This window comes from Schistosoma mansoni, chromosome 4 (genome assembly GCF_000237925.1).
Source record: "Schistosoma mansoni strain Puerto Rico chromosome 4, complete genome".
Classification (NCBI taxonomy): Eukaryota; Metazoa; Platyhelminthes; class Trematoda; order Strigeidida; family Schistosomatidae; genus Schistosoma; species Schistosoma mansoni.
Window position 1 is genome coordinate 11,666,961 of NC_031498.1, and position 25,392 is coordinate 11,692,352.

Sequence of the window (25,392 nt, forward strand, 5' to 3'; positions counted from 1 at the left end):
TAATAGTAGTGATAGTAATAAATAATAATAAGTCTACCACTCTACGGTGTTGTCGCTTCTTGTCTATATCTCATAGTAGAGGGGGATTTTATGGGGGACTGTACTGTGTTGAAAGCCAATATGTGAATCTTTATCCGTTTTTGCAGGATTTCCAAATTAGTTTTTCTTACTGTTTTAACATCTCAGTTAGTTCATGTTTTTGGTGTTTTTTTTCTATTAAACAAGTCCACCCACTCGATCTGTTTTCCTTGTGTTTTGTTTTTTAAACCGTAAAATATTCCAGGTGTTGTTTTGTTATTGTGGATGTCCTGCTTTTGTGTTTTTTCGTTGTTTGTTCTCTTGATTCAATTTTTTTTCCAAAATTTGAATTGACATATCAACGTTTGAATTTATGATTATATGTGTATTATGTATGTTTTCCTTAAAAGATTAATTATATTGTAACAATGATTATTGGGTTAAAAAGTTTATATATATATAAATATATATATATATATATATAATATATATATATATATAATTTTATTTTCGACTATCTAACTTTTATGTTTTTTATAATAATTACGCAAGTTTATACACTCAGATTTTAGCCATACACACTCAAGGCTAATGTTACTACCATAGTTTCTACTTTGATGCAGTAATCGAGCTTATCTACAACTCTATGACCTAATCTATCTATATTGACTGCGACACTTGTCCATTTAGATTCTAGCATTCTATGCAGATCGTTCGGAGAACATTAAGAATAAAAGCATGAACTTTAGGTTTGAAGTTGTACTGCTGATTGTACAAGGTTGTGACGAAGATAACATGTTTCCATCAGATGATCGGCATATACAACGATGCTACCTCCTCACAATGAAATAAAAGTGTTGATCAAGGTTGACTTTTAAAATGTCACACCTCACCTTACTGTAATGATTTCCATTGTGGCACTGAGGTCTTTGAAGTATAAATCTAACGTAATAAAAACGTCTTGCAAGAAGGCTATGCGTGACCGATTTCAAGCTGTATAATCCAATAATACTCCGATGGATTAATGTATTTTCAGACTTTAGGTCTAGTTCAATTGTATTACAATCACATCCATTTGTGATTATTACACAGTATATTTATTTCTAAATTATACTTCATGACGATGAGCGACCTTCATCACTAAACAACGGATTATTGTAGTTATAGTTCAGATAAGTTTGACACTTTCTATCCATTAGAAAATTCATAGGATTATTGTAACTTGGTTGTATTTTTTGCTACATCCGGTGTTCAGAAAGCAAGATTAGCAATAATATGAGGACGATAAAGTAAATTTTAGTTTATCTCGTTAGAATTTCATCATTGGCTTTAACTAATGGTCTTAACTAATCGCATTTTTATCAATGTTTGAGACTATTTGAAATGTTGATTGTTCTATTTAAAAGTAAGTTAGTAAACGGGGCTATTCGTCTGAATTCGCAAAAAGCAGCATTATGAAGCAGTGAACTAGAAATTGTTGATTCATTCAGGGGCTTATATAAAGCCATTCTATTTACATGGATTTACACAAGCAATAAATGTTATATCATTTTCAATATATAAAATAGATGCATTATTAAAGAAAAAAGTGATTCGTTCATAAATAAATCCTCACCTAATCGTTGTATTTCCTTTGTTGCACCGAACCATTTATGTGTTGTGCCGTTAAATAACTAGTAAGTAGCAGTTATCATTCTGTCGTACTAGTGGCAGTAATCAGCACAATTTATCAAGATGATAGTTCATCGTCTAGTAAAGGGAATTATAGGTGATCAGTAAGTTCTATTGATAGTTTTCACTAAAAAAACACCATTTATTAACATTTCATCTTCTGATCATTATTGTTATTATCATTATTATTATTATAACTATCATTATTACTATTATAATTATCGTTCATAATATCACCCACTGTATTTAGTTACGAAGTAGAAAATCTTCCCGTTTGAAATCTACTATTATTTTAAAAGTTTTCTTTTAAATTGGAGAAAGTGTTGTTATCTAACTTTACGAATTACTTTTTATTAACCGCTACTTATCTACCGTCTGTTTATAACTGATAATCTGTCAATCTTGTCTAAAATATTTTATTTGCAAATAGGAACCAAACTTTTTTTCTCTATCTTATTCCGTTGTATTTTTCCCTACACAGTAATAAGGATGACAGTAACAATACGGTAATAAATTGACCGTATATAATGTTTAATTGTTTTAAGAGATGAAGGCAGTTTACATTAAGGACTAATATCAGCTAGAAAACCATTGAAAAGAAGAGGATATGCTAACTTTGGACTTGTCGATAATTCATGCTAATCACTCTATACAAAACTCTTAAATCCAACAGTGCACACATTACTTTTAGTTTACTAAATTAAACTCAATCAAATGGTCATCAATATTTTCAATTTCAGTTCATTCTCAGTATAATCATAATTATCAGTGAAAACTATTCCATTCATGCTTGATTTGATCAGGCTGCACAGGTCTCTACTTCTCAGTAGAATACGTTGGAAAAACATACCTGAAACTCAACCATTATCTAAAACACAACTATTACTTAGGTATATATATATATCATTATTTAGGTAAACTTTGTTAAGTAATAGTGAGGTTAGACAGGGTATTAGGAAGTGATGGTAAATCAGTTGATGAGGCCATGAATCTTCATCGACTGAGATGGTTAGGCCATGTGTTACGTATGCCTGAACACCGATTACCACGACGCGCTATGCTGACTAGTGTAGGGGATGGTTGGAAAAGAGTTAGGGGCGGCCAAACCAAAACGTGGCATCAGTGCTTGAAGTCACTAACTTCCAGTCTGAGCCATGTTGACAGATGCAGACTACCTGGTTGGGGTCCACGTGACTATCGTAACCAATGGTTGGAGACTCTAGGTGACATGGCTCAGAATCGATCACAATGGCGTAGGTGTATACACTCTTTGTCTTCCCTTAAACCTTGAGATTAAATTGCTTCATAACGTTCTTCATTCCTATACTATATCCTTATATACAACCTATCTTTTATATACTACAACCACTAAATTAACTATTTCTATGAATCCGGTGTTGATCTTGTTGTGCTAACGAGGTATGGCAACTTGGACCGATGCATATATGTGCCTGGTCCTACGTTGTAGCTGACTGACTTGTTAACATTTACGGCGATTTTAACCACAGACTGACATTAAGTGGAGAACTATTGAAATCCATAAAACACTGGACAGCTTTATCTATTAATTTGAGACTACTGTAGTAGATTGTCTCACCACCACCCTACATGAAGTGGAGTCAAAAACCGCTAGACCTTACAGCGTATACAGTCCCCTTAATCAGGCAATTCGTGCGGAAACTACCCTTAAACAGTGCCATATAAATGCATTTTTCGTCTTTCATTAGTAATCTAACTGTTTTTAGTCGAAATATATTTAGTAACGTCCAACTTAGGTCCGTATGTGTGTGCTTGCCAATGTATATATGTCTGTCTACTGATTTGGTGGATAACTGTGATTTTATCAAGTTCTAGACATAATCACTTTCATGTGTAGATATAATTTATTATCATTATCTGTTTAATTATAGTAAGAGTAGTTTTGCTCTAAATACAGTCTCGTTTAATCGCTAAATTAATCTATATCGTTTATTTTTTCACCGCACAAAGTGTTTGATTAATAGGTGTATTGGTGTTAAAGATCATATATAAGGATCAAAGTTTTATCATTTGGTCTAATGAAGTGTTCTTTGGTTTTATTTTGACGGTGGATAATAGTTACGCTATCTAATTAATTGACTGAAGCTAGAAATATCTGTGGTATTGTGTGAGGACTCCAGTAATCTAATATATTTTGTCCATCATATAAAAGTCCCCCAAACTAAGAAGAAACAGTTGTCTTAAGATTTCTTTGCTTTTAATAGTTCTCCACCTTTGATATGTTGATTTATGAAAACACTCCAGTCATTTTGGAAAATCATTAAATATACCTTAAAATTGGGAATCCTTTGTGGTTCGTCTAGAAAACTGTTCTTAAAAGTGTTTTTTATAGTTGAAATCATGGGTCAATTGAAGGTAGACCACCATGGAAAACCAGGACCCACTGGACAGCCGTCTTAGTGTGGGACTGATGGGTCCTGGGTTCGAATCTCGCGAGGCGGAATCGTGGATGCGCACTCCACAAAAACCCTCTTCTGTTAAAAGTATTTGTTTGAAAAGTAAAACGAACTTTTATCAGGAGACTAAGTACTTTTGGCTAATTATTATTTGATGTGTTTATTTTAGTTATTCAATAATGTCAGTTTTTCTTCGTATCAAATATTGCTTTCTTTAAAAGTCAGTTTGTGTGTGTGTTAGTGCCTACCTCCGTTTCATATCAGTTTACCTTTTATTTAGTCAGCTTAAATATCCTCAAACTAAGCATTTAATCTTCATAAAATGATTATAACACACTATTTTTGGCCAGTTGCTGCAAAAAGTTGTCCTGGTTTTTTTATTTTACCTGTTTCATACTATTTTTACATTTTTATAAAAGCGAAAAAAATACGCAGAAAATTCAAGCTGAATACTTTATAGATTTGTGTTAGGTCTGTCAAAATCCGACTAAGATGTTGGCGTTAAAATCGTATCTTAAAATAGTTTATTTGTGTTTTCGAGCGCTAATTCATTTCATTTACTTGTTTGCTTGCTTGTTCAGCTTACATAGTGATTTTCTTTGTTCATGCAAAGCTGTATTATCCAACTACTTACTTAATTACCGCTATCTTGTCCAGATGGATGACATCTGTAAAAAGATAGCTTGGTTTTTTTTTTACTTTCTATGTTGTAACCAGGATCGTCTTATTAATAACACTTAAATATTATTTGACAATTAACTAAAGCACATATAGATGTGTAGTATGTACCGTTTATATATATGTAAAGTGAAGAAACATTGGACAGTATGTACTGCCATTTTAGATTAATGCTATTTTTTTCTTTCAAATTGACAAAGTAGTAAACGAAACAAAATGGAAACGTATTTTTCTTGTCTTGCATTTTTCATTTTTGTTACAATGATTAAGTAGATTTGTCAAATATTATAACATTAGGTGTATATATTTTTTACGTCATGTTCTTTTTTCTTCGTTGTTATGAATGTACTTTTTCTGTCAATAAATCAGACTAGTTATTACCCGGGTGTTTATTAACTCGTTTTGCATTATTTAATCTACATTTCATCGTTTTCACCATGAACTGACTTTAGTTAGACAACCACTGAGGACCAGCAAGCATTGTATAGGTGTTATGTCACAACATGAGAGTCCTTGTAAATGCACAGACATGGCTTCACTAGAAGTCTTTCCCATGAGGAGCCTCATAGTAGGACAAGACAGTCACCTAGTGCTTTCTAGTTTTCAATGGTTGGCTAAGATTATCCCATGATTTATACTATGATATTCAATAACCTTCATAACACGCTTTAGTAATAATAATTACAGATCCGTGTGTCTTTACACAAAGTTACTGCATGGACTAAAGAATTATTGATGATTTGACCACCATCCTAAGTGATAAGTAGACGAATACGTAAGCAGTTCATTAATTAAAGTACTTTAGAATTTATTTATACAGGTCCAAGTTAAAATATGCACTTATTAAATTTACAAATAGACTTTCAATGTGATTAAGATTAGTGATAATCATATGGGTGGGCCACAATGTACCAGGTAATATTTCTATCTTTTTCCGAACACACATCCACATACATGTACATTGTCACTTAATACACTCTAAATAAATCACTTTATCATTTATAAGTAAAAAAAAATTATTATTCACTTCATTTATTGGTTTTCGAAGCACATTAATTGATGATTTCCACATATATTATATCATGTTTAGCGACTTATCAAGGCTTAATAAAAATCATTGTATAATTCATTTATATAAAATCCCCAAGTCTTATGTGTATGACAATTTTTAAGTCAAACCACTGAGTTGAAATCCACTGTTAAAAGTTTTTCATTACTAAATTTTTATCATTGTAATTCAGTCAATATTTCCATTAATTTTCTCTACAAGTTCAAATGTCATCGATTGATTTGAAATAATGGACTGGGAGTTACCAGTACGAATACACACAAAATAAATGTTGAGCTCTGTTTTATGCTCATTAAATTTTGTCCGCAAAACCTACATTCAGAAGAAAAAACGGATTAAGTTGCTCAGTAATCATGTGGGTTTATTCGACTAACATTTTTGTGTTACAAAGAAAATTATAGAGCTGCTGAGTATTGTAACTTATGCTTGGTCAAGTCACACTCGTGAACTCACCTTTGAGTTATGTTTTCTGATTCTGAAACTAAGATAGGCCAAATCAAATCTAAACTTACGAAGATATTTAGTATTCCGACCATTAAACTATTTCTCTCCTGATTAAATCGATTCTATGGGTGACTTTTCTTATGTTCCTACATACTTAAGAAATTGATTTTTTTTTCACTGATTTACTTTACATGGAACACTGAATAGATTTATTTTAATGAATACGTTTCACAACAAATTAATTACGCTATATCCTGGAATCGTACGTAAACCTATATATTCTTTGTTACTTATCTGTTATCTTGTCTTTCCATCTCTTTTTCACCCTGTATGTGACACAAAAAACAAAAAAAACTCTGACACAAAAAACAAAAAAAACTCTATAGGTAGATTGTATTGCATCATAGAACTATGAGAATTTTTTCCAGCAACGACATAAACTTAACTACTTCCCTGTTTCATTTTATTCATAGTAACACAATATCGTCTATATATATATATATATATATATATATATATATATATATATATATATATATATATATATATATATATATATATATATATGCAAAGCTGTTACTTTCAAGTGAACACACTGTTTCTGCCTAATCTACCCAATAGTCCATCTGTGTTTTTTTACATGTGAATGAATTACTTTGTTGATTTTGATTTTGATCTGTTTAAGAAAAGTGTGGTGAAGTTTTCTTTTCCAGATTCTCTCTCATACTCTTACTCTCCCTACGTATCTCTCCATTTTTCATGCCTTTCTACTTATTGATGAAATTTTCTCGGTTGATTCGTTTAGAAAAAATACTAATTAAATAAAAATGGTCACTTCGGGTTTGATTTTTGAAACCTTTTGTATTTTGTTTCAAGTTTCCTTTCAATAAAATGTTATGATAATATCAGTATTCATTCTGCTTACCTTTCATTTTATTCTATAAAGGTTATCACCCTTTCTGTCTCTCTCTGTTAATTTATTGTTGTCTCACTTGTATTCATTTTTCCTAATAGGTGATTTATGGCTGCAGAAACCATTGGATTATGAACAAACATCAGCATACTTTTTAACTATCGAAGCACGTGATCGTGGTCAGCCTCCATTGAGTAGTACAGCTGTGTTAACTGTTCATGTGGACGATGCCAATGATAATCAGCCACAATTTTTGGGTAGACAACGTATTCCAGAAAATATTGGTTTGAATAACCTCGATGATCTGGCAACTGTTGATTCAAATTTTTATGAATATTATTATGCATTCAGTGTAGTGGAGAATAGTCGTAATGGTACTGTTGTTGGCAAGGTAAGTTTTGTGAGAAAATGTGATAAGTTTTTTCTTACAATAATACGGAGTGGTAGGTAATGTTTTAGATTGGGGTTTTACAATTACTACCTTTTTGATTATAAATTTTCGATATTTTTCTAAAAATAATATAACAAGTTCCGTATGATAAAAATGTTTGTGATCAGATATACTTCTGAGTAACTTACTAGTCAAGTACAGTTTCATGTATTTGCCACACTGTTAACTTAAGGTTAATGGTTCTACTCGGTTGTCTAAATCAAAGTAGGTGTAGCGGTGCTGGGATCCGCTATTTAATGACTAAAAGTAAGATATTTTTAATCATTGGGCCAACGCTTTATTGAATTACTTGAGATTAACGTCACTTTTGATTAACACTGGAAATCCTTGGTTGCATCAACACTAATTTTTAAACAGCTATTTCGTACATTTAATTCGATCTTACTTTATTAGTACGTATTGATCATTTTTCAGTTTATTTTATATAGTCTAAGAAGCGCAGTCTCTTTGCTTATCCATAAATTGTGCTTTCAATTCAATTTAATATCATACTTCCTGTTTACTACTGTTTATTATAGTTGAATGCAATCGATCCAGATAGCGGTGATAACGGTCGAGTAAGCTTTCATCTGAGCGGAAATATTGATTTCTCTAATTTATTTAAAACCTATCATCAGGATTCAGAAAACATAGAATTTTTAACCGTTGCTGAAGCTAAGACACGTTTTAGTTTAGATTCAGAATCTGGCCGATTAATACTAATCTTTCAACCTGATCGTGAAGTAGTCAGTGGTTATTGGTTAGTTGTACAAGTTGAAGATCATGGAAAACCAAATCCTTTGTCTAGCCTAACATTAGTTTACATACAAATATTGGATATCAATGATTGTGCACCGACATTTGAAAAGTCTAACTATGAATTTTATGTTGAAGTAAGTTATTTTGAGTTTTTTCAAACCTTTATTTAAATGATCAAAAATTTTATCAGTATATATATATATATATAATTCGTATCACGGGCTTATGTTATTTACACAACCATTGACAGCTACGAAGCAATGGAAAGCTGTTATGACCTACTATGAGACTCCTTAGCAACGCGAACTCTCATACGGTCTTGAATATGCACTGAAAAGGAGTCCCATATTAAAACGAAATAGCTATCCATTACTTATTAGCTTTCAATGGTTACCTAACTAACATCAGTCGGTGATGTAAACTATGTAAATCCATTTCCTCATCCCTTCTATACTGATAATTTACTTTTTATGTTTGATAGTTTTTTATAATTCTCGAATAATATTTTTTCCAAAAAAAATGAAATTTTAACTGATCTCAACTGTTTCCTGTATTTTCCGTTGTGATGAACATTTAGGTTGATCGTTCCGGTAATATAAGTGCATGTTCTGAGAAGCAAGTAAGTTATCGATTTGTTGGTGTTATGTTTTCTAAGAAGTTTTTTTCTAAATGATAAATACATTTCGATTAAATGTATCTGTATTTAATGATTATTTTTCATTTGCACTGCACGTTAACCAATTTTAAAATGATGAAAGCTGAATTTTGATTTTGTGATCTCAGTCTATACAATCACCACGGAATCGAAATGTTTTGATTGTTATGCTTGCCAAATGACTTAGAACAAAAAAACACAACATTATCTTTGTCTTTCTCAATAGACTGTAATTGCACAGAGAATAAACATATGTGCATATATATTATTTAACTTGTATTTCTCCATTCCGTCGTAACTATTCTGATAAAATGGAATTTAGACTGTAAGTTATTTCAAAGTACTCTCCGAGAGTTTCATAAAAGTATTATTTTATACTTCTTATCACTCTCTGCACTCCAAATGATTGATTACTTACCAATGTTTATTCAGTATATGAATAAATTTCATCCTGTTTAAAGTAATGTAGTGTTGTTTTTTTGTAAGTTACTGTTATACTCTTCATCACCACTGAACAATGAAAGAAACAGGTTATAGTCTATTTCATTTGAATAACCATTGTCAAATAATTAATAATGAAAGTTATGTTAATGACCTTTTCATAATGGGCTCTAGTAAGTATTTTTTTATTCCGTGTATGATATTTATCATTGTGAACAACTGTTGTAATTTTCTTCGATTTGAAATTAGAATACAAAAAGTAGAGCTGTGATAAAACTGTACGCTTTATTCTCTTCTCTTTCTCTTTTTTCTGTCCACTTTTCTCTCATGTTCTATTCGGGTTAGTGAAATGAGGACAAGTTTCGTTCTTGATTTATATTTTAATATGACTAAGTAATGTTCACCATAACAGAAAAACAGCAACTGTGATTCATGCATTCCTAATTGTTTATATCATTCACCATTAGAAAGTGTTTGGATTGTCCCATTTTAAGAGTTTAAAGCAAAGGTTACTGGGTTTGAGTTCCAAATAAGGTAAAACGCTCGTCCTGGATTTTATTGCTAGCCAAAATTCATATATTCTATCAGAAAATCCTATTTGACTGTCATCCTTTGGATACAGTGAATAATAATAATTATTCTTGAAAGAAAAATTCGTATATATATATACCCTTATAACAGTCTTTTGATGCATTTTTGTTCATGTATTAAAAAAAATTTCAACCATTTTATCACTATTCAATCAATTGAATATCTCGTAATCTCATTAAATACCACACACGCCCACATATAAATAATCATTATGTATGTATCCATAAAAGTAGTGCGTTTGTTAATTAGGAAAAAGTATTAATATATCTTTACAGTGAAGAAAGTGCATCATATCTGAATCAATAGTTTTTCATTTTACATATTTAACTCCATTATTTTCTGTTGTTGATAATCTTCACCAAATCTTCATCTCTTGGACAACTTTTAACCTTCTTATCGATATTTCCATTCAGTCATATGGTTAAATAGATTGGTCAACTTCGTGATTTGTTCAATTATTTTCTTATCACGATATAGTTAAGTAGGGTTTTCCAATGTTGGAAATTTCGTAAAACTTAAACGAAAGTTAATATCGTAAATAGATATCAGATGAAGAACTTTTTGAAGGAAGCTTGAGGTTATTAAATAGTTTTTTTCATCCTAAAACTTCTCATCAGTGCATACACGAGATCGGGCCTAAGATCTTTAGATGTCATGCTGAGCATAATGCATTTTAATTCACTGACTTAAAATCCAATGGGGCGAATATTTTTGAATTTTAGTAATATATTGTATTGCTCAATATCTTCGGTGAGTTACTGTCTCATTTCCAATTTCTTTAACTTTACAGACAGTGAATTTCCAACAGAACATCTGGATTATACACCTCATAGCTAGCCCTTTATAAAAACGTAAATACCATCACTTAACAATATACTTTGTTTGCTGTACTAAAAGATCTTTTAGTTCTATGATGTCGACATTTTATTTACTAAAAGTGTTTCTATTTAAACTTTTTAGAAATATTTATTGACTAATCATTATGTATACTTGAATTTCTGTTTGTTCTGATTACCGCTTCATTGTAGTGTTAACAGTTCTCTATCTGCTTCATTAATACTCACTGATATAGAGATACCTCATCTTCATTAATCAACATGATTATCATAATGTTATCAACCATCTGAAAGTTGTTCTTAGTGTCTGAAGAACATGTTTTACTTTTAAAATTGTATTTCAGTGAATAGGTATAAATAACATCTTACATCTTTGTAATCACATCCGTCAACCAAATGGGACTATTTTCATTCATGCTGAAATTTTTAATTCAAACTCCAGCTTAGCATACACTAATGACTTTCATCCTCCACTGTGTGATATTCACTAAACTGGCCGGCCACTATTATGTTTCTATTAAGTATTACCAATTAGCATTATATGATTTGACCATTAATTTCATTAAGTACATACATATATCATTCGTTAGAATACCTCAATTCTGTAACATATTTTATGTTATATGATTGTTATTCTTTGGCGTATTTTCCCCTCTCTTTAATTAACATTTGAGATTGTTATTATTTTTTTCAACGAACAAAAAGTAACTGACATGCTATGTGTATAAGTGTGGCCATTCTCTCGTTATCCTGTAATTTTTTTTTTAATTAAACATGTTTCGATTGTTTCCAAGTGATTTTAACTAACCACTTTTGTGAAAAATATGTATTTATATGTGTGTCGGTGTTTATATGCAATTGTGTCCAAAACTAATTTATTTTAATTGTGAGAAAATATAAAGTAGTTAATTGTAGAAGACATATATTTGTGAAATCAAATTCTAGAATATACGAATGTGCACTATGAAGTAGTTGTCGGAATTGGTATATTTATGTATTACAAAACCCAATTCTCTCTCCTTATATATATATATATATATATATATATATATATATATATATATATGCATTCAAGGATGATGTTTTGATTACATAATTTGTGAAAGTAGAGAGGTATCTAACCCATGAACCTTTACACGCTTTCGTAGTTTCCCATCAAATTTCAAGCTTTGTTTATTTCTATTTTGTGTATTATAGAGTTCATATGAAAATAATTGTCAGTCTACTTCTACCGGTAGTAGTGGTAATGTTCTCATTGGTCGGCTAAAATTGACAGATTCTGATGCTCATCCAAATTCTGGTCCATTTACATGTCACTTAGCGAATTCTGGTATTATCCAAACTACTCTACATGATTCATTATCATCATCAAGATCAAGCGCTACATCACTTATCACTTCTACTACTGGTAGTAGTAGCAGTACCAGTCTATTTTCTGTTCGATCTACAGAAATGAGAATTCATACATCGAATTCAAATAAAAATGATCATTTCAACAATCAGACAGATTTTAGTAGAGGAGAATGTTTACTCTATGCTATTGACAAATTACCTGTAAGTTAATAATAATTATAAATGGAACTATTGGTAATTTTTCCTTGAGCTTTATTAAGTTGTAATAATTTCATTTTCCCAACGCCTATCATACATTCATAAAAACAACAATTGACGACTACACATATTTCTTACCTATTATAGTTTCAAATAATTTCTTAGTAATCTTTGAATCCAACCTTTCCTATATATTTGAATTGACATTGGTTAGAGAACAATCGAAAACCGAGGAACTTTTAATATTTGTTTCATCCTTGTAGTAAATCTCGCAAAGCTGCTTAACCTAATGTTTACATTTGGCTTTAAATTCATGAATTACCTTTAATAATTTAAAGAATTATTCTATGAAAAGATTTACTTGAAATACTTCTATAGTTTACACAGTTCAAGAAAATTAGGTGTTATGTAACTTAGATCCTCGATAATAAATAAATGTTGATAGTTTTATGCAACAATAAAGACTTTGTTGGTTTACTCACTTGCCATTGTTCTACTTAAAAATATCCCTTAATCTATGATAATTTAATTTGCGAAACATTTATCTACAAACTACATTGGTAACTCTTCTTTCTCAATACTATAATGATACTATTCAACACACCTAATGTGAATACTCAGCGATTATTGATATTCTTAAAGCTCTCTCTGTAAAAGCGTTTATTTCATGTTCTTTTATGTACCTGGTATATGTACGCGGACTATTTGCTTATTACGACGGATTATGTATAATTTTTTTTATACTAATTTGAAATTTACATAAGAATACTTTCTTTTACATCATAGGTTGGTAGTCAAAGTTTAGTGATCCGAGTCAATGATAATGGTTTAACGGCATTACATACAACAACTACAGTCACTGTTCGCATCATCCGAATGTCTAATCTACCGCCAGAGATTGTCAATACAAATTCGACATTAATTTATTATCGTAGTTTATATGATTGGAATACCAATTATTTTCATGAATCATCTTCGAAACAAGATATGTCTGAGCAAATTTCTGATAAAACTATATGTCGTATAACAGTAAAAGATCGTACAGCACATGATCGATTGTTTTTTGAATTATTAAAGGATAACACATCCATGTCAAATTTATTCTCTGTTGACCAATATGATGGAACTATACGTCCTGCCATGAAAATATCTTCTAATCCCGATACAAGTCGCTCTAATCTATATGATACATCAACTTCACGTAAACCTATATTGAATCAATTTCATAATTCACTAATTTATCTTGACTCTGGTAATTATCCATTGCGTGTACGTGTTACAAATGGTACACTTACTTCTGAAGCAACAATGCATATTAAAGTAAGTTGTCATATGTATTCAACAAAATGATTTTGTTTCTCTATACGTGTACACATTTTGTAGTTTAATGCGATCATGTACATAAAAATTAATCCTTATTATCGCTTTCATTTTTTCGTCTATAAACATTCCATGGCAACTACTACTGCAATGTGATCGATTTACTAACCAACTAGTAGATTGAAGTTCTTTTTGTTAGGTTATCTTTACAGGGTGTAAAAAGGGAGCATTACTTTACTTTTGTAATCATATGGGAAAACTGTTAGCTTCTGTTTTTGACTTTCAATAGTCCTCCAATTCACATCATTATTCAGTTTCTAAGAATCTGACAAGTTCTGTACTATTTCAGCATAAAACGGATAATCATCTGCACAAATACTCTCACCAGTAATATTTCTGATTTAATAAAATCTATTTGCATCATACTATTAAAATATATCATTCAGATAAACTAATTGACTTTCATCGATATCTACGTACCTTAATTTTTTGTCCAAAATTATTTATTTTCAGTTTACTCTCTATTCTAAATTTGTTATACAATCTTGTATAAATTTCTCTCTGGATTCTGTTTCTTATTAAGTAATTTGACTGATATTTAATGTTAAATACCCAACGTATCTTTTTCTATAAAATAAATAAAATAAATATTTCATTTTCATTAAAATCTAATATAAGAAGTTTGATTGACATATTGTTCTTGCACATCGATAGGTTTATCACGCTTCAACAAATCAATCTCTTCAAGATCATCATCGTCTTACTTATGCCCTTTTCTACTTAGATTAATCCACTTTATTAATCCCTATAAATTTATTTATAACTCTATTGATATAGTTAGATCGTTGGTTGGTTGATTAGTTTCTTCATCATTAATTTCCCTTCTTTCTCTTTTACTTCCTTTGCTTTGCTTTTTTTTTTACCTCATGGATTTCTTTTTGTGTTTTTTATAGCCCACAAAGGCTACGTCAATAGCTGATTCAATTTTCGATATGAAGTTGGTTGTAAATGTATATAAGTATTATATAATAAGTATACATATATATAATTTTTCATAGTTTTACAAGTAATCTAAAAGTTTGCGTGTTTAACATTCTAATTTAACATTTTTACTTTTTCGATAAATTTTTTTACTGATGTATGTGTTTTTTAATGTGTTCCTCAAAGAAAAAGATTCATAAATTAAGAATTTCAATGATTCTATCAATAATAAGTTTAAAAAATATATCTCAACATCTTAATGGTCAATTTGATCAATTATCATGAAGATTTTTATTACTATTGTTATCTGAAGTGATGACTTTCAAACAGTAAGTCATAATTTCAAGCCCTTCTCTGGTTTTGCTAGTTGGGTATTATTGATCTTCATTGTAACAATGTGGCGAGTGATGATGAATTATCGATTGGTACTGTTAGATGATGGCTCGATGGTTTAATTACTTACAAGTTCTTCTTTAACTCAATTTAGTTCAGTTTAGTCAGCTTAGTTGTATCACCGGTTCTCCGGACAGACAGATACACAAAATTTCTGATTTTATGCTCAATACATAAACATGTACTTTGTAAATGAGTTACATTATATATCAGTCTTGATATCGACTCATCGGCTTTTATTATTATTACTTGCCGATATACATAAGTCATTGACAGGCATCTGTACATGCTTACTACGTGCATTATCTCATCTGCACAAGTTACTGACTAGAATAAAAATAATTTATTGGTCACATAAAATTCTATGGTAAATCATCAATCTGTTCGTCTTCTATAGACGCAAGAATGAAAGGCATTAATATAATACGGATTATTTTTTTTAAAAACAAATTGGATTTTGGAAAACGCTTATCATAGAGGTTGACCTTTTATCTATTTTATCAGTTCTTTACAAATTATTCGTTTTACCAAACCATACTTACAATGCAATGGACAAGTGTTGTTTTTCCTGTATTTATTAGATTCAGATATTCCAAGACTCTAGTCTATCTGATTAGTTGTTATTTCCTTTTTCTTTTTTTAAAAGAGGAATAAAATAAACAACTAGTTACCTATTTTGTTATTTATCGCGTTCGGAGTTTTTTTTCAGGATTTTATTTTTAATTCACGTAAAATGTTATAATTCTTATCTGATTTACTAATTTCTAATTAGTCATTCATTATGTTGAACATTGAAATTAGTTATTTTATTCATCCTTTACTACATATTATTATTTATTTATCTGTGTATCTGTGAGGTACTGCTGTGCAGTTATATATATATAGTCTATTTTGACTGACTAATCAGTTGAACTGATAGATGAAGAATGTAGAAACTGGTTTATATGTTTACAGTTAATTATAAATGTCAACATGGTTGGGTGCACTTCACTTTTACACCATCATTTACAAAACAAATCATTTATATAATTGTTATGTTATTATGAAATTAGGTTAAATAGCGATATCGTCTTTTGCGCATTTACCTACATTGCATTATTCTCTGTTGGAGTGCTGATATTTGTTGAACAGTGCTAATGACGACGATAATGATTCGATTTATTTCAACTTTCATTTTCCATATAAAATGTATATGTTCAGTATTAACTAGGATTTGTTTCATATTATTTGTTACATACAGTTACAGTGCTGATGTTGTGAGCAAGAATATTATTCGACCATTCAAAATTGTCTGTATTATACTGTTTTTTAAACCAGCATTACAGGGGCTAATGAAGCTGGAAGTTTTGCTCCCAAATGAAATTACTGTGGTATTTCACGGTTACGTTTAACAGCAGAATGTGAATCTTATTTGAAAAATTCAATGTTAACCATATATAATGTATAATCAATTGAAAATGAGCAAACAACTATATGAAACTGGATACATATTCATAGTCCTAGGTTGCGTTGATACACTTAATTTTCCTCAGTAATTGTACAAGATTGTTTGAATAGATTTTTTTAAAAAATATTCTGATAAGAATTATAAAAGCAGCATGTCTTACTGTAAATTACAGTGCTCATCATATATAGTCATCAAACGAACAGTTAAAAATTATGTATATCTAAATGATCTTAAAAGCGAAGTTTGTCGATGAATATATCACTAATTTTCCCTTCAGTTTTTTTATTTGTTTCATGAAGCGTTGGCCTTTTTGATTGGTGAACTTCACTCACTCCCTTCTTCCTACCTACTTTAGTTTTGGGAGACTAATAGTATTACTAGCGTTCACATAAAAGTACCATAGATATCTGTTTTCAGATATTGAGTTGGTTACATTAATTATTACACTGAGTTTGTTTCGCTTTCGACATAGTCATTTATTGCTTTTAATATATTTTGATAAAGTTTATTCGCTTTCACTGAATGAAATATTTTGAAACGATCGGAACACAAATTGTTGTTCATTTAGGTTCCATAGTTAATGTTAGCCAAAAAAATAGTTTTCTAACTAATCATAGCTCTAATGCTACTCTACTGGACTAGTATATATCATACTACTAAAAAATATTTGAAAACGAACCAAACCTTATTGTTGGATTTGAATAGCATAGATATCAAATGTATGTGTCGAATTTCTGTTTACACTTTTTCTCCTGACCGTACTAAGTGTCTGTGTTTTCGAAGACTAACTCACGTACTAGTTCCGAGTCATTAATCTAGAAGTCTAGCATTCTTTTGCGGAACTAAGTTGGTTTTGAATTCGACCTCGGTGGCGGCATCGTGGATGCTTGCCTCTTAGGAGTCTCTTACTAGGACGAGACAGCTGTCCAGTTCTTCTTAGTTCTCAGTTTTGGTCTAACTAAGATCAGTCAGTGATTTAATTTATAAATATTTAACAGTCTCCACAAAACCTCTATACCAATAATTTTTTTGTTAAGTACTAAATGATACCAAAAGCTTGACTCACTCGATAATTAGTTTTAAATGCCATAATTCATCTATTCACTTCGATTGTAATGCATTGGTATATTTATATAGAACAGGGTTTATTCATAATATGATCGCTTATGATTTTCAGCCGCAACAATCTTACTAGAACAAACCTTTCACTCGTTTTCGATCTATTGTTAATCGATCTGCTAATTATATAAGGCTATTTCTCGTTGTTTATTCATGAAGGACCTCTCTTTCTTTAAATGTTGATAAGACTAAATCAAATGAGAGTTAGACGATAAGTATTTACATTCTTTTTTTAAAGCTTTTAGTCGAATGTTTGGTTAGAGTATACTATAGTATAGGGACACGTCAGTTCTTAACCAATCAGATGATAGCTTTTGTAAAAGATAGCGTTTTGGGAAAGAATTAAATGATATTATTAAGTGTAAACAGATTTTACACATTGAGTGAATCTATTAAAGTCGTTTGCATGTTAATTTGCTAGTAAACTGAAGAAACAGACATTGAAATTCGTCTTTATGGACAGATTATCCTTGCTTCTCGAACCTTTAAAAAGACCTGGATGAGTTTTTAAGAATTCCCATACTGCTCTTGATTAGGGTAAGTATTAGTAGTTTAAAGTTATAAGTTTCATTACAAATTGACATAAGTTAAAATGCGGAAATTCTCTTTAGTCAAATAAATCGGTGGATTTCGCGTGAAAACGCAAGTGGTGCTATCTGACCAGTTTGTCTATAAAATATAGTCCCACTAGATTAAAGCTTGTTTCAGGATAAACTGTTTAGGTTTGGATTTAGAAGTAGTGCCGATTCGCTTGTTACATACAATGTACATGGTCACAAATGAGCATTTAATACATTTAACACTATTATTTTCACTCTGTGATGGTAATCCCAACTACTATAAACTCTATGAGTAGTGTAAGTTTGACATTCGAGTTTCACACAAAAGTCTAAAAGTTTTACTCTCGATTCTGATTAACTTCGTTTCCATAATATATTTATCAAATGTTTTTCTTGTTTTAATAAAAGCTTTGCAATATTTTTTGTTGCTTTTTCTTCGAATTTATCATTTCAGGTGATAGCCATAACTGAAGAAATGCTCGACTCATCGCTGGTAATTCGAATTTCAAATCTACTACCAAATTTATTTTATATGGAAAATTATAATACTCTATTACAAAATCATTTATCTAATCTACTTTTAAAGTCAAGTTCATCCTATTTTTCACCATCCAGTTCAACAGTCCTATCACCAAAGAATAATTCATCACAAGATGAGAATGTTTATATTCTTTCTGTGCAAGAAACAGATTTTCCAAATCGTCTTAATTCTTTATCATCTTCACCTTCTATTGTTTATCATCGGAAAAATGCATTTATGAATTCACATCGTAATAAACGTAGTATTGATAGAGCTGTAGATATACTAATCGCAGTATATGATCCTAAAGAAAGAGAATTTATCAAACCATCTAAAATCGCTCAAGCTATCAGTGGAATAGCTGATAGTTTATCTGTGGAATTCGGGGGAGAAATTGAAGCTGTCCATGATGTTTGTACACCACAGGTTAATTAGTTTATTTTAAAATTTATTCTATTCCATTTTCTTACCTGTGTTTGAACAATTGAATTATATTGTCTCATAGTTAGTAGATTTCAGTCTTCATTAAAATATGAAGCATAACACTCGACCTGTGTATGCATAATTTGATCTTGTATTAGGTCATTTACAGCTCGAAAAAGACTAACTTCAACCTCATTTTGCTGTTATAGTTTACATCATGGATGGAAAACTAAGATGAACAGAAATTTGTTTTGACTTAGTATTGAACTTCACAGTCTCACCAACAGTTGAATTCATGAGATTCAGATCTCGCAATGAATACAACCAACATCTTATAGTTTACCTGTTTAACTTCAATTAATTCACGATATTGCGCAACCGTCTTCCAATGTAATTAGTGGGTAAATGCTTTTGTTTTTCCACTTTTTAGTAACCGTCCTGCACAAAAGTTAATGTCTTATTTTTGATAGCCTGAACTTACGACTTAATGACAGTATCTAAGTAATCTTCCTAGGATTTATACATTCAAAAAGACACTGAATAATTCTAGTCCTTAATATTAACGGTGAGAAGATTATAATTACCAAAAATGTATCTAGGGTTAAACTATATCTGTTTCGTTGGATTTTTCGAATTAAGCGTTTATATGCAGACATAAATCGAAAAAAATGTAACAATATAAACTGCCCGTTTAATAAAATCTTTCTATTAGTTCATCTATCTATCCTCAGCTAAGTATTTACACTTTTTAATGACCGGCTTCTTAAAGTATTTTATAGTATTTAGATATTTGTAATTATTACATGAATACAATTGTATCGTCCGAATGTTTTTTTTACCATACTAGTTCAATCAATGATCATGTAGCATTTTAATATTAAAATAAATTAATTTTTAATACATTTCCTTAAGTACGACGGAGGTTTTGACTTGTGGAAATGCATTATTTTCAAGTGTTCAGAATCCATTAGTTTGTCTAACACACTGCCTGTCTTGTTTTCTACGGTACAATATGGAATCATATCACTGTGATTTTCTGTTCACTTTGACATATATTAATAAGACTTAAAGAAAAGCTCAATTCTTTCGATTCGTATGTGTAGTTCATAAGCCTAATAAATAATGTCAATTTTTCTATCCGATTGTTTTTTCAAAAAAAAAAATACAAAACTCGGTGTATTATACTTGATTTTGTGATATTCGAAATAGAGAGAGAGAGGATATGTTCACGCGTGTATACATAAAAGTAAGGAGAGGTATAATTAACTATATATATTATCATTCTAACAGTGTATAGCGATATCATGATGTTTATTCAGTTGGTAAGTTTCCATCGGTATTGTACAATGAAGTGTATAAATGTCACATTTTAACCTAAGTATATATATTTTAAACAATTACCGCTAATAGTTTATAGCTAATATTTTTCTGCAATGTCTCTCAACCTACATAAAGAATGCTATTTCATCTTAATAGAAGTTTGACTGAATGTTTGCTACAACATTTATAAACCCTTTATTTGTTTCCGCATAAAATATTTCATGATCAACATTCAGTTATCATTGTAAGTACCAGTCTATTTCACTTTACAAGTATGAAATTTCTGTGGAAACACTAGTACTCATTCGAATTGCATCCTGTCCAGTTTCTGTCGTTATTGAATTGAATAATTCCCAAATCCCAGTCAAAAATGTTAAACAGACCTTATCTTTAATAGTCAATAAATTAACCAGTAGTACTGTACATATAAAAAGTTTATGGACAATTATTAAGTAACTATAATAAAACCAACCATAGATTGAAGATTCATTCGTCATTGCGTTATATCTCACTTTACAGAATTTAGTTAGTCTAAAATTTCCAAAGTATACTCCTTTTTCAACCATATATACCTTCTATTTTCAGTTTTGTCCTCGCGGTCGTTGCCATACAAAAGTTAGTATTGATCCGAATGGTCTCATGAATCGTATTGAAGTGCATCGTGTAAACCAAGTATCACCTCGATTTGTGTTATCGCCTGTTTGTCAATGTCCGATACATTTTACTGGTTTACTTTGCAATACACCGACTGGTGCTTGTGCTCTGGCCAATTGTCCTGCCTCTCGATTATGTATTCCACATGGTTTAAATGACTATTCGTGTATTTGTCCACCGCCTCGCACAGGTCCGAATTGTGAATCTCTCTTAATTTACGGTGATGGTAGGGATGATTGTCATTCAGAATCGTGTTTTAATCAAAGAGGTAAAGTAAATAAATGTTATTATTCAAGATTTTATTTTCTATTTCATCTTATTTACATGTTATCGACTAGTCGATAATTGCGTGTTGACCAATCTTATGTTTATCCAGTCTTTTTGATACTCATCGAATTCTATCGATCAAGTTGCAATATGGCCACTGGTCTAAGTGATTGTATTCTATGTTAAGACGTTAAGTTATTTGAGGTAGTCGAAATGAGACCTTTGACCTAGGTTTTATGTCAGTTGGCGATGGTTAGCGAAGTATACCTCTAATCTTGTGGGAATCGATGTCGTCTATGCGGTTTGAACCTGTGTAGTTACTGGCACTATATAAGGACCAAATGGGTTATTCTAGCTTCCAAACAGACCGGTTTGTTCATTCTCTCTAAGTCACATTTTGACTGTTAATTATTCACTTACTAATCCTGACTATTTTTATATGAGCATATGCGTGTGCATTGCTAATCCTACTCATCATATCTGTGGCTTATTTTTCTGACTATAAATATTAAGTTAAGATTTATCAAAACTAGTTGGCTTCCTTGTCTTCTCCGCTTCGCACTCCCCTCTTCGCTTTCTCCGCTTCGTTTCTCTAGTTGTCTGTCCGAATCAACGCGTGTACGAAATATACGTATTCAAAATTGATCCTCGTATTTGACTTATCTAATTCCGCTATTCACCAACGCGATTTAAGTCGATAATTATGTACGAGGATAGCCCGCATGTATATTTCGATAGAATCATCACACGACCAAATTCAAGTCAGATTGAGGCCTACATCTACTTCATCCAGTTTGATTGCCTGAGATTTTAATACTGAGTTATTCATGCCGCGAATGACTTCCTGTAGAACTAAGATATTTACAACTGATTGATTTCCAAACAGTGATCAACGTCATGTTTGTCTAGTCTTAAAATACCGATCGAATAATAATCAGTCCGATTCGGACATTAAGAATTAGAGGTCTATCAACCTTTGTTGGTATACATACATCTTATACGAATTGCCTCGATATACCCATTTTTTAACTATTAATTTACTCTAAACTTATAATTGCTAGTAGTTTGATATCCGTTCCAAATCTATCAAGATCGATATAGATATCGTTTACTGGAATTCCCAAAATTTTCGCAACGGATAGTAAATGTTTTGTTAGCAATAATTAGGGAACGTTTTATGTAACATCTCAGTAATCAGTTACTAATGAACCACATTGAGAAGGTTATCGATGCTACCCAGTTGTTTGAAATCGAAGTCGGTGGAATGGGTTTCGAACCTAGGATTTTGTGGGTGAAAGTAGAACCTCTTAACCACTGACCCATTGCTCTAGCAATTAAAATAATGGTCTTTATGATTAATATTTGGATTTTAACTGTCTTTTTTATTGAGAATAATTAGTTTTTTAAATAACGGGATATTTTTTATTGTCTCGCTATCACACTGTGATATTAAATTTAAATTATTTTACTAATTCCTATGAGTGAATTATTTTTTATGTACATATTTCTTGTTTCGTCAATAAAATGCCTCTTAGGTGAATATATTCTGGTCCAAAGAATTGTTTATTATGTTTACTGAACAGAGGGTTAGTCAATCATAATCAAGATGTATCCTGAACAAAATTATTTATTTACCCAATCTATCGTATGACAATAGCACTACGAGATGAAATTAACAAGATTAACAGCAAAGGAATCGAAATAATGTATTAGTAACAATAATTGGGGAATACTAAATGTTAACAATATAATACGAAACGACAGAATAAAAAGTATATATAAAGAAATACTGGAACTTAAGGTCTAGAAAAAGATAGAGTGTAAATGCATTTACACCATTGTGACTGATTCTTAGCCATATCTCAAAATAATGTTAACCACTAATCGTAGTTATCACCTAGATCCCAACCAGATAGTTCACATCTACCAACGTGGCTCAAACTGACAGCCAATAATTTCATGGATTGATACTAAACTTTGGTTAGAATAGTTATAAGATTTCCAACAATCTGAAGAATATGTATTTTAGGAAAGAATCAGTGTGTTGGTTATTTCTGTTAAACTGTTTATCGTTTCCTAATCATTTTTAAGTACTGTTGAAATCTTTGTGATTTGCAATCAATCTAATGAACATCGCATCGGCAAGAAATTCTTTAAAAGTTTATGGAATACCGTAGTAAGACACATTGATTTATCAAGTACTGTATGCGTACTTATATTTTACTTACAATTTCCATGTTGTTACTTCATTGTTGTTAATTTATTGTGGTTTTATGATGTTGTTTTGGTTTGTTTAGAAAATGGACCATTACAATTTACTGGTGGAACATTTATTCATTGGGAATTTGTAAATCCTAATCCATTTTTTATGGAATTGAAATTTTCTTTTCGAACTCGACAAACAAATGGACCTTTAGTATTTATACGTTGGTCATCATTAAGAGCTTTTCAAATAAGATTAACCAATGGTGGACATTTGGTGATTTCTGCTACTGGTTTATCTAATGGTTTACCAATAACTGATTGGTTAGTATCTGATGTATCAATCGCCGATGGTCACTGGCATCGTGTACGATTTATTTTGACAGTGTTAAATTCCAATAAAGCAACTCATATTGATGCCTTATTTCATGATGCAATAATAGAAGGTAATTTCACAAACTTTTATATGTTTATTATCACCATTTCAAACTAAGTTGGTTAAATAATCACTGTTGTGAACCTTACAGATTTTATTTTACACAATGCTTACATTTTGATAGTTAGTACTAAGTAAAACGAGTAAATAGAACTGAATAATCGTACAAACTCAGAAAACACTGGACAGCATTTTCGTTCTAGTTCTAAACTTTGCAACGACTTACATCTGTAATTTTCCATAGGATGGCACTCTCAACCTTCAAGCCTTGCAATATGTAAGATAAATTTAGAACGACTGGTCAAAATTGAGTAATCCACAATTGTCAACTTCGGTGAACTTGTAATATTGCACAATCCTCATTTAATATCATCGATGAGTTGCTCACTGCTTACTTGATTTAAGCTTTGATTACTAATGACTAATGCCAGATTTTGAACTGTGAACAAACTAGAACTACACATCTCCCAAATTACATTGTTTCATGCTACACAGCCTCACATCTAGTTTTAAAATCTGTTGTTGTTGATGTCACTTTGTTTTTGTTCTTTTTCACTGTAAGATTCAAAAATGAAATCAAATTCTTGGAATTCAAATTCTGATTGGTGGGCTGAGCTAACTGTCAATGGAATCAATCCTCAGTCTGCTTCAATTAACTGGATTCCAGGTGATTCATATCAACAAGGGATTCTAGTTGGAGCAGATCTAGTACATGGATTTCGTCCTTTAAGTGAACCGTACAAATTAACAACTATCAACACAGCTCCCGAGAGTAATTCATTTCCTAATTCAACAAATGCAACGCCGATTATCTTCCGATCTGGATTTGTTGGTAAGGGAATAGTGAATGAATCAATTTTAAAACTTCATCTTATTAAAACCTGATCACTACTTTCATACATGACGTTCCGATTTTTAGATTGGAGAAAGCATTGGTCGAACTACTAAATACATGATTTATGGTGTTTACGTCATAGTGTGTTTTGCTAAAGATAGTGAACCATTGTGCCGTGCCATGATAAACAATATCACTTTTAAATTCATTCAGTATTGTTTGTTTGAATCTTCCCATCGATTTGTTAGGACTGCAACTGGTCAGTCTCTAATTGGCATATGTGCATACTGTGCGTATTGCCTCAATATAGCCTTAATTCACAAGCATGATAAGCAAAGATGGATAGTGGCTAGCAGTGGAATCCAGGACGCGCGTTTCGTCCTATTTGGGACTCGTCAGCTGGATGTACCTGCATCTCAGAGTG

At 31.0% G+C, this 25,392-nt stretch overlaps 1 protein-coding gene and 1 non-coding gene across 2 annotated transcripts in view; both read left to right on the forward strand.

Moving 5' to 3' along the window:
- Smp_135610 (putative cadherin) overlaps window positions 1-25,392 on the forward strand; it is a gene marked incomplete at its 5' end in the record, with an annotated part of 145,620 nt that overhangs the window by 110,362 nt on the left and 9,866 nt on the right. Inside the window, 9 exons of the mRNA XM_018796826.1 lie at window positions 7,330-7,619; window positions 8,198-8,551; window positions 8,995-9,036; window positions 12,138-12,494; window positions 13,278-13,811; window positions 18,766-19,257; window positions 21,160-21,496; window positions 23,793-24,143; window positions 24,696-24,965. Coding sequence (XP_018651928.1) covers window positions 7,330-7,619; window positions 8,198-8,551; window positions 8,995-9,036; window positions 12,138-12,494; window positions 13,278-13,811; window positions 18,766-19,257; window positions 21,160-21,496; window positions 23,793-24,143; window positions 24,696-24,965 — 3,027 coding nt within the window. The remainder of the gene's footprint in view (window positions 1-7,329; window positions 7,620-8,197; window positions 8,552-8,994; window positions 9,037-12,137; window positions 12,495-13,277; window positions 13,812-18,765; window positions 19,258-21,159; window positions 21,497-23,792; window positions 24,144-24,695; window positions 24,966-25,392) is intronic.
- Smp_tRNA_01576_Gln_TTG.1.1 overlaps window positions 25,335-25,392 on the forward strand; it is a 66-nt gene continuing 8 nt past the window's right edge. The window contains exon 1 of the tRNA in view: window positions 25,335-25,392. This exon is cut by the window's right edge and continues 8 nt beyond it. This is a non-coding gene — a tRNA.